The 11343-nt window shown below is 32.5% G+C and overlaps 2 protein-coding genes across 2 annotated transcripts; both read right to left on the bottom strand.

Annotated features, from left to right (window-relative positions):
• Positions 1-5942: 5942 nt before the first annotated feature.
• On the bottom strand, positions 5943-8485 carry coro (protein coronin). The gene has a single exon (XM_015927010.3). The coding sequence runs from the start codon at positions 7922-7924 to the stop codon at positions 6446-6448; it is 1479 nt and encodes a 492-aa protein (XP_015782496.1). The 5' UTR covers positions 7925-8485; the 3' UTR covers positions 5943-6445.
• An 870-nt stretch (positions 8486-9355) lies between these two features.
• Positions 9356-11007, bottom strand: LOC107360373 (motile sperm domain-containing protein 2). Its single transcript, XM_015927012.3, has one exon. The coding sequence runs from the start codon at positions 10364-10366 to the stop codon at positions 9488-9490; it is 879 nt and encodes a 292-aa protein (XP_015782498.2). The 5' UTR covers positions 10367-11007; the 3' UTR covers positions 9356-9487.
• Positions 11008-11343: the final 336 nt, after the last annotated feature.

The raw sequence follows: 11343 nt of genomic DNA on the forward strand, positions 1-11343 counted from the left end.
CGCTATGCTCAAATCATAGATTGAATACTTTTTTGAATTTTTCAACAGTTTTCCTGATTTTGGTCATTGGACTTAGAAATTTGAGACTCAATATTTCGAGAATGGCATCACCCACAATCATCATTCTTGCACAAATTTAATTCTATACTAACTAATAAGTCAAATCAATTCGATAAATTTTCATTAATGCATTTGAGTCATGATTTCTGGGGTTGTAAATATACGAGCAACATGTTATTCAACAAAACAAACTCATCTCAACCCATTTGTTGGTAAATAAACCAATTTTCTGGTTAAATCTGTAAATGCAAAGGCACAGAATGCTGCCAAAGGCTCAAACAATTCATTAAAGAGTTGAAACTTGGTGAATTTGTAGGGACATTTAAACTGAATCTATTGGTGGCATTAAATAATTCATCCGATAGATAGTTTTCGAGAAAATCGAGGCCAAAGTTGAAACTTCGAACGCCTTTTGTGCAATAATGGAAGCATGTTTTTTCATGATATTCATTTCGGTAAGGTAACTTTTGATGGCCAACCATAAAATGTCTTTATTTTGGTAAATAAAACTTTCGGTTCAAAATAAAACAGATCAGTTCGATTTTTCTTTAGAGCGACTTTATTCTAAGACCAAAAGTGTTAGCGAGCTGAAACTTGTCATTCTTATAGGGAAATTGTTGCACTACATTATGGATAGAATAAATTTTTCAATTTACCGATAGTTCTCTTAATATTGTCTCATTTACTTAAAAACTTTGAACCTCAATATTTCGAGAACGATATCACTTACATCCATCATTTTTTGACCAAACATTACATTTTGTTACAGTCTATCATAAGGCTGAATTTGAGATCATTCAAGAAACTACAGAAAAAGTTATGACAATTCATTACTTGAGTTGTCAGATTTGAAACTTGATCAACAAAGGTAAAGAGTTAGCTACGGTGTGTTGAAAGAATATTCATTATTGGATGAATATTTCAGATTTTAGTCAGTATTAAGTGCTGGTATATTATAACTCATAATGCAATCTATTGTTTGATCAAAGAATGATGGACTTAGATGATTCCGTTCTCGAAATATTGATGTTCAAACTTTTTAGGTAAATGGTCAATATTAAGAGAACGGTTGATAAATTGAAAAAGTTATTCAACCCATGATGTGTGTCGACGATTTTTATCGACCAATAACATGTTTCAGCTCGCTAACACTTTCGGTCATAGAATAAAGTCACTTTAAAGAAAAATCGAACTAATCTGTTTTATTTTGAACCGAAAGTTTTATTTACCAAAATAAAGACATTTTATGGTTGGCCATCAAAAGTTACCTTACCGAAATGAATATCATGAAAATATCTGCTTCCATTATTGCACAAAAGGCAATCGAAGTTTCAACTTTGACCTCCATTTTCTTGAAAATTATCGATCAGAGAGACATTTAAATGACACAAATGAACTCAGCTTTTATGTCTCTATAAACTAACATCTAAATCTAGAGTCTAAGTTTGCAAGAAATCAATTTTTACCCGTTTTTGCCCATTTGTCTTTCAGTATTTGTGTAAACTTGTGCATAAATGAGACAATTGTGTTATTTGTGTGCTTTTCACAATAAATCAGTACGATTTTAATTTAAAGCGACTGCATTCTTTGACGGTTAGAGTTAGAGAAGTGAAACTTGTAATTTGTCGCTTAAATTTGTTGGTGAACGGCATGGATCGAATAACTTCTTCAATTTACCGATAGTTTTCTTAATATTGGCCATTTATCTAAAAAATTTTTACATCAATATTTCGAGAATGGCATAACATACGTCCATTATTCTTTGACCAAACAGTAGATTGCATTATGGGCTATAAAATAATCAATTAAAAAATCATTCTTAAAAGATCTCTACTAGCCAAAGATCCTAAAAAAAGTTGTAGCATTGTTTTACTTATGTTACACGATTTGAGCTTCATTTATGCAGTTAAAAGGTTTATCAACACAAATCTTATGCGTTAGAGGGATATTCATTATTATATGAATTAGGTCAGATTTTATTCAGTCATATCATATTATAACCCATAGTATAATCTAATGTTTGATCAAAGAATGATGCCATTCACAAAATATTGATGTTCAAAGTTTTTTAGGTAAATGGTCAAAATCAAGAGAACTATTATAAAGTTCAAAATATTATTCATTCCATGATGTGTACCAACAATTTTTATTGACGAATAGTAAGTTTCAGCTTGCTAACTCTTGCGGTCACAGAAAACGGCCGGTTTAACTGAAAATCGAACTTGATCTGTTTTAAAGAAACAGAAAAATGCATTTCTCAAAATAAGTACATTTTCTGGTTGATTATCAAAGGTTACATCAGTTTAACGAGTTTCATGGAAAAATAGGTTTCCATTATTGTACAGAAAGCGATCGAAGTTTCAGCTTCAAACTCGATTTTCTCGAAAGCTGTAGATCAGAGAAACTTTTGAATCGCAATAATTGACTCAGTTCTTATGTCTCTAAAAACCATCAGAGTCTAAATTTGAAAGAAATCAATTTTTACCCGTTTTTACCCATTTGTGTCATCGGTTGAATTGATGTTTACAGAAATGGCTAATCTCCGTTCAAATGATTTTTACCATCATTTATTGAGTTTGATTCAAACTATAACAATTAGTCAATTTAACTTATGAGTTAATGGAGAAGCTGTTTAAGAAAATGATTTACATTAGCAGTTGCAATGGATATTCCAGAGGATATTGCCCTTTAATTGTTGACATTTATTTACCGTACATTTCCTTGTAAACATTAGTTACTAATAAATTTAGTTACTTGGTTCAAGTTAATTGAACGTGATGCTGATGAGGATAATCGTGAATTGTGATTGATCAAGGATCACATACACCACATATACAAACATAACAAAGAATCTGGATAACTCACAGTTGATGATGATAATGGATTTCAGTAATTTCCTTGTTTCATGTGATAACTGTGATGCATGTCTAATCAATTGGTAATCAACAGTTATTATTTGAATTTAGACAACTGTGAACAAACAGTAGCCATAATTACAGGAATTAAAGACTATTGCATTTCTCATCAATCAATTTCAATCCAAGCGTTTCTGTTTCTTCTTATAAGCTGCTCTCTGATCTTATAAGTCCAGTCAATTCTTGATTCCTTTCCTACTTCGTTCCTAACTGTCTAACAAATTGTTATTATTTTATTCCGATGGATAATTTCCAACTCTATTAAAAAGACTTGCTAAAGACCATATTCATGGTATATATTGATAGCCATTTTCAATAAAAGTAATTACGCTATTGAAGAAGACTCATTGCGTGATGAAAAAACCATTGATGAATCAATTATTCATTTAATCACTCGCCTTCAAATTTTCTTATGACAACAATAATATCATAATCGTCTTCATAATAATTTCTGCAAGATTCATCTTACTCTTCCTTTTCATGATTATGTTTGAGTTAATTACAATCAGTTGAACACCTATCGGAAACCCAAAGTTTTATTTTCATAATTATCTTTTCATTCACCCATTTTTTAAAACCATTATTCACGTCTATCATGATTATTTGTCTGATTTTATTAGCCATAACATTTAAACCACAAGCATTTTAAGCAAATGGTTAATGTTATTAAAAATGATACAATTGTGACAATGTAATAAGTATAAGTGGTTTCAAACCATTTCAACCAATATTTGCTCATTCTCATAAATGTTTCAATTTTAATTCAATAATACATTTCTCTTCGGTTAAACCTAAAGCCTCCTAGCTTTGTGTTGTCTCCAGTCAATGATTTAGACCTTTTCCTTCAACAAACATAAACTCCAATCATGATGATTTGACGATAAAAAATTCATAATCAATATTTCAAATATCGCGTTTACTGATTTACTGGCAAACAAACCATTAACTCAAAACTCAGATCAATGAAGCCATAATCATCTTTACTCTGGTTAAAGGACTCACAAAATATCAAACCCAATTTGGCTTTCAATTGAAAATGGTTAACCTTAAATCCTGGTTAGCAATTAATGATCTGGTTAATAATGTTTTGAAATCATTGCAAGTAAAATATACTAATGTATTAAAGAATGGATTCAATATTTGATTTATAATCGATTTAATTTACAAATGCATAAGTTAATGATTTTTCGATGACTTGTTGATTGCGATCCTCAAGTTTTCAATAATTTTAGTCAACCATTATTTCATATGACTCGCCTGCAAATCTCCTGATGCCAACTATTAATATCATAATCATCACCATTACTATCTTTCCAGGCAAGATTCATAGTTCTTTCCGTTTTCATGATAATGATTTTATTCAACTACAATCAGGTGAACACCTATCGGAAATCCTACCATTTTGTGTCGCTTCCACTTCCATAATTGTCCTGACGGGAAGCAAAAAAACAACAACAAATAACATAATTATATTATTATTCACCATCTCATCATCTTTATGAAACATTATTTATACTTATCATGATTATCTCACATATTTTTGTTTGATTTGATAATCAATTACCATTTCAAGTTAATGGTTAATGTTAATGTATCGAGACAAGGTAAACAAGTAACAACGGATTGCGACCCAAAACATTTCTACTCCTTTATTTCATTCCTACAAATATTTCAGTGTTTTTCAATTGAAAGTCAACTGCACATCGAATATCTGATGAAACCTTTAATCAAATACATGAATCAATGAATAACATCTGACAATATTTCTATTCGATGTTTAACCGTACCTCAGTAAATGTCCAATATTAATATCAGGATTTGGCCAATTTCAACTCAATCCCAAAAGAAAAAGAAAAGGCTTTGAATTGTCAAATCACTAACACTCATTGCAAGAATCAACTTACAGTCATTGACTTAAACTATTTCTTTACCAAATATAAATTATAATCATGATGATTTGACGATAAAAACTCTTCTAAATATCGAGTTGAAACATTGAAGCGCAAATCAGATCAATGAAATCATAATCAACTTGACTTTTACTTATTCATAGGATTCACAAAATATCAAACCTAATTTGGCTTGAATTTAAAATGGTTTATCTTATCGTTTACAATGAACTTTGCACATCCTGGCTTGAAAAGTGTTTCATTTCAACTAAATTATGATAACCTAGTAATCCGCCTTTTTTAATCATTTCCAGCTTGATTATCAATTTCACTTGATAATTCAGCTATTATAAATATCAAATTAACTTATTTTATAGCCTGTTAATTTTAACTCCATATAAGTTAATTGACAAGTTTGCATAATTTCAATTTTATTTGATTCAGCTTTTGGGTCTACCATGCGAGACTAGATACTATTATATATTTTAAACAATTAGGTGAATTAACTGAGTTTAAATCAGTAGATTATTTTAGTCTATCCCGTCTCAATTACTAGAGTCTTTTAGAGTCACCAATAGATTACTAGATTTATTAACCACAGAACCAAATTTAGTTAGTTTTACAAGCTGTTTAACTTACAAAGTTGTTAATCTTTTAAGCCTTTACAGCCGCAAAGATGATTTATTTTTAACCTCACTTTCTGCTTTAACCTCGAGGCTTAGAGCAGGTAAATTTACCGCAATGATATTATTAAATATACATAGTTAGGCTTCAATAATCTTTAATAGACTTAACAGTCAACCTTCTATGTAATCATTTATTATACAAGAAGTATCTAATATTAGCCAAATCAAGCTTAGTCTGAGATTTAAAACTTTAAACAGATTAAACATAAACTTGATGAAAGACTCATTAGTGAATATGGAATAGATTCGAGTTTGGATGAACTATTAGCGTAAATCAAACCCAGATTGTCTAATTATCATGTCGAGTCAAAAGAAAGAAGAATCAGAAGTGTAAGTGTTCAGTATAAGTGAAATATTGTCACAGAAAAATGAATTGGTAGATTAGTCGGAGATTATTGAAAAAATTGAGTGTTTATTCATATTTATTTGTGAATGACCATTGAAAATTGACTTGGAAGGTTTACACTGGCTTTGGATTTGTGCTTTTGTTTTGCCTTGAGTCTATTATAGCATAGTTCAGTTTCATTTATAATGAATATCATTATTATATTTAATATTACGATTTGTGTTATTTTTGTTGTTTTACTATCATTATCATCAGAAATAAAATAAACGATCACAGGTTACAATAGTGGTAAAATCAATCAAGAGTCAGACTAATAATTAATAATTAAAAACGATGAGTAAACCGGTCAAATTGTGACATTTTGTGTCATTTCCTTGGCTTTTTTCCTTAGCTTTCTTGTTTTTTTCAGAGCAGATATGATGAGAATAGATATGACAGAGAAAGATGGAGAGGGAGGAGGATAGAGAGCGAGAGCAATAGAGTCTATTTTTAGGTACTCAGATGTGAAGATCTTGGTGGAGGTTGAGCTTTCTTCGATAAATCTTCCTTCTAGACTTCATCAGGGAGCAAAGTTTCGCCATTGTTGGCAATATTATTGGCATTTGCGTCAACTGAAAATTTTTCCTCAAGATCACGGATTCTGACTTCATGTTTGAGAATAACAGTTTTCATCTTTTTTAATTCGCTCATTAACTCTTCTAATCGATTAGCATTAGCAGGTAACGGAGATCCAGGCGGTGAAGGTGTTGCCTCTTTGGAACCTGATGGTGTAATTTTCTTTGCCGGATTTTTATCCAGAATATTGGGCTTCTTTGGAGGAGCTTTAAATTCTGCTTTTTTAGGTTGAGTTATTCCGTCTTTTAGGGACATCAGAATAGGTTCTCTGTCAACCCCGCTAATCCATTCTTCTGCCGTCATGGCTGGCTCTGCAGCTTGAGTATCAGGGAAAATGTCTCCTTGGAAAAGATCCGATTTCCGAGGCACTGTGAAGCTAATGACTTCTACAAATCCTTTTGAGTGTAGTTTATAAAATCTGGCAATTTCACAATTTAAAATATCACAACCTCGTTTAGGCATTGAGCCGACACCTCGTTGAGGTTCCGTGGACTGATAGGTGCTTATGTAATGGACAAATGGTGGTTCTTCGGTTATCTCAAAATATCTTATATTGCTATCACCTTTGGCGCATAAATAAACCATATTGATATCCGGATCGTAGATTGGGAAAAGAACTCCGTTACTTGTGTCCAGAACTTCGAGTACAATTGGTTCACCGAGGGCGGATTCACTTCTCAAAGAATATTGTCGTTCACTCATTCTTGAAAATCCGGTGGTGAAAATAAGATTGTTTTTTAAGTACATTGCTCTTTGAGGTTTAGCACCTTCGTGACCATCAGCTTCTTGCTCCATTTCTCCTGTTCTAGGATCATAGATTCGTATTTTTTTATCTTTACAAGTTGTACATAATCGACTTCCATCCCAACTCCATGAACAATGGAAAATAAGATCAGGATGATCAATTGATGATAAAATTTCTCCGGTTCCAACATTCCATATGATTATACGACAATCAGCACCAGCTGAGAGAAGAACATTGTTGGCTGTCGGGTGCCATGAAACAAGACCTACTCTCCTTTGGTGTCCAACCAATTCAACAATAGGTTCTGTTAGAGATTTTGTGAGACCACCATCAGGAATATGCCAAACTCTGACAATGCAATCTTCTGATCCACTAGCAATTACATTGTCATTAAAAGGACACCAAGCAATGTCCAAAACTGTGCCTTTGTGGCCTGAAACGAGAGGCGAATTCACATCAACACGCCCAGTTTTACTCAATGGCAAAACCAGGAAAGCTCCTCCACCAGCAGCTTCGATGACAATTGCTATAAACTTTGGATTAACCGCACAGAAAAGTGAATCCCATGAATTTTTGGTAATCCTTATATTATCATAGCACTGTTCTCGTTTCAAAGCTTGTCCATAGACATGTCGGAACTTGGAACGCCGGACAATACGGAAAGACATGTCTTACACAAGAAAAAATAAAGAGAGAAAAATAGAGAAGGGGAGGAAATTCACTTTGACTGAAGAGTCAATATCAAACACTGAAAAATGTACCGATGGGTAAAAATTATGAAAATAATATGAAATGGAGGATTGAAGAGAGAAGGGAGCAATGGAAGAGATGAAAAAAGAAGAGATGAAAGAGCATAAAGAGCCTTTCATTCATACACAAAATCTACTTTTATTGTGCTTACTTCGCCTAGTTCGGGAATAATACCGCTCTCTAGACCTGAGATGGTTACCACTAACCGGTTAGTAAAACGAGTAACCGGTTAATGGTAACCGTATCATTTTAGAAAGAGCAAGAGAAAGAGGAATCGATGTTAAAGAGGGCAGAAAAAGATCGACTACTCGATAGATCGATCTTGAGAGCTGCGAAAATGAACCCTCGATCTTATTCAGCTTGAATTTTTACAGATTCGAGCACTCGAGAAAGATTGTCGGCCTAAAAAGTACAAAATTAACTCAAAAATTGAAAGATTTTTGATGATTCTGGTTTTCATTCAATCATTTGAGTCAACAGTTGCATGGGAAATCAAAAAATAAAAGATCGATCTTATCATTCTCAGCCCATCTTATGCTCGATCTTTTAATTGGTTTCGACCCAAGATCGAGCTTGAAAATCGCGGATCCTGTCATCTTATCGATGCCGAGTTTGTTATGATGAAAGTTATTTGATCTATCACTAGAGGCGCTCATCTATTTCAACAATTTTACTCCTTATGAAGTTATCCTATTTATAATCAGATGGCATTGAGCTGCCTCAGTAACCACCGATTACTTGGTTAACCATGGGGGTGGAATTTGATGGTTACTGGTTATACTAGAGAGAACAGGATAGATGACTCAAGCTCGATCTTCGGAGTTAAAGACATTAAAATATCGAGCACAAGATCGATCTAGTACTCGATCTTTTTCTGCCCTCCTTTGGTTATACTCAACCATCTCAGCTCTAATCTCAATTGATAAACACTGTCCTCTCTTCCTCTCTTAACAATTACAATTACTGTACTACAATTACTTCAATTATATTCATCTTCCTGATTAAAACTCTGTGTTGTGAATATTTCACCGTTCTTGTATCAATCTTTTAACAATTCAAAGCTATTGACAATTAGCAAAGCGAATAAAAGAGTTTATTTATAACCTATTATTCATTTGATATCTGCTTTGTTTACTTGTTAGACAAGGTTATGTTAACTTAATATTGCTTGGATTGCTTAAATTGTTTCACTTATTTGATTAAGTTTACGGAAAAGAATGAAAAAAAAGGTTTTTACGCAGAGAATCAATTGAATTGTGAACTGACAGAAGCTAATCAAGTCAAGGTTTCGTTTAAAAATAAGCATTAAAAAACATTAAACTTTCATCAATCAATGAATTAACTTTGGCTTAAGGAATACAATTTGACAATTTTTGAGTGTCAGGGTTTTTATTAATGAGGGTACAAGATCAAGAACAATCTAACTGATTTAATTAATGAACGTTTAGATGGTGAATTGATAATGAGAAATGGTTACTCATTTATTCAATTATTTTTTGCATTGATTGATCTAAATACGGTTGATAAATAGACTCTATTTCAGAGCAACGACGATCAGACAATTTAAGAGTATCATGGCAATACGAGAACAAATCAGGACATTTATCAGAGATTCCCAGTGATTTAACGACATGATCACCACAATAAGGCAATTTACAGTTTCCACCCATAAAATCAGGAACATTTGAAGGTTCAAAATAATCAGAAATACTTTTTCGCGAAACAAATTTAATCAAACTATCTGATGAGCCAACCCAGGTTTTAACCAAAGCCCAGAAACCTTTTAAAATCCAGGGTAAATCCACAACCAGAATGAAATCCAATCCACATGGAAAATGAGTTTTAAGTGTTGATATCATTTTACTGAGAGTGTCTATGTCAGCATTGACTAAACCAGCTCCATCAAAGTCCATAATCAAAATCCAACCAGATTCACCTGAAGCTTCATCAGTTTTCCATAAAATGTAATCAACCAAATCACTGAGAAGAGGTTTAAGCTCACCAATTTTACGTAAATATTTAACCCTTACATAGAGTGTTTGATGGCCCCATTTATCAGGTTCATAGGTGAACACAGTTCCCATGCGGAAAAACAAGTCTGGATATGGATAGTGAGTTGTAAATGAGTTGAAATTTTTACTCTTCCTCCATTTAAGTGAATCGATTAAAGCGTTTGTAGCACCGTCAACATCACCATTAACAAAGGCCAAAAAACGAAAACACGTCCAGTCGGAAGAAACCATTTTCTTGATATCATTGTCATCAAACGATTCCTTATCTGATTCATGAGCAGCTAAAACAGCTTCACGTACTTTTACAATTGATTCAGGTTCTACTTTGATAAACTTTCTGAATCTCATTTTGATGAAATGAAAAAATCAGATGCAATGAGCAACAATGGGTTGATGATTGTAGTAGCACACAATTTAGATTAGTCAAGTTGAGTCGAGAGTCACAAGTTTTGAAATGAACGTAAAAATGAAGATCAAATGTACAAAACAAGTGGTCAAGGCGATGAAAAACAAAACAAGAAATGTGTTTTTCTTGGTTTCCCAAATCAACGAGATCTATTTGAATAAATTTTCCCTTAGGTTAAACAGGAATTGGAAAATTCCTAAGCTTATTCTCCTTCAGGTTTATCTGGAAATTTATTTTTTTTCAATTCAAACTTGATTGAATTAGAGTTGGGTAAAGATATGGATAGTCACTGTTTATAAAAATAGGTAGAGCGGTTGGAAATAGTGAGAAATTGATGTTTCAACAAGAACTGGTGGTGAACTAACAACAAAAAAATTGTTAAAATCTTGGCCTGAATTGATCTAGAACGATCTAATTTTGAAAAGTGAAAGCTTTAACTTGAGGCTATTTAGATGATAATGAACTTGAATTTTGGGAATTCAAATAGAGTTAAGCTTATTATATTGAGCCTCCTCTAAATTAACTTTCAATCTTTTGGCAATCCTCTTTCAACTCTTCAACTCCTCCAACTTGACTGGACCAGCTAATTAAGTTATAATTTGAGACGTAATGAATGAATGAGAAGAGGTAAGCCAACATTAATCACGCAAATTCGTGTAGCGATGAAGCCAATTGTGGTTGTGATCCATAATGATACTAATTACCGCAAAGATTATTACCAGAATTTAAATGATGTCATTTTAAATCAAGGTAGATGACATTGTCCTTGATTGTCACGAGAATTTTTTTTCATAACATTCTAAATCATTTAAATCGACATAAACAATCTTAAAAGCTTTCTTGATTGTTGACTGGTGTCTCAATTTAAATTGCTAGTGTAAATTGTTTATTTGAATTGGTTACTTTAATTTAGTTCATC

This window comes from Tetranychus urticae, chromosome 2 (assembly GCF_039701765.1).
Source record: "Tetranychus urticae isolate SD_2017Ah chromosome 2, NJAU_TeUrti_SD_1.0, whole genome shotgun sequence".
Lineage (NCBI taxonomy): Eukaryota > Metazoa > Arthropoda > Arachnida > Trombidiformes > Tetranychidae > Tetranychus > Tetranychus urticae.

Bases quoted from the DNA above. Each gene is read 5' to 3' on its own strand.
- coro (XM_015927010.3), bottom strand. From the start codon at position 7,924: ATGTCTTTCCGTATTGTCCGGCGTTCCAAGTTCCGACATGTCTATGGA.
- LOC107360373 (XM_015927012.3), bottom strand. From the start codon at position 10,366: ATGAGATTCAGAAAGTTTATCAAAGTAGAACCTGAATCAATTGTAAAA.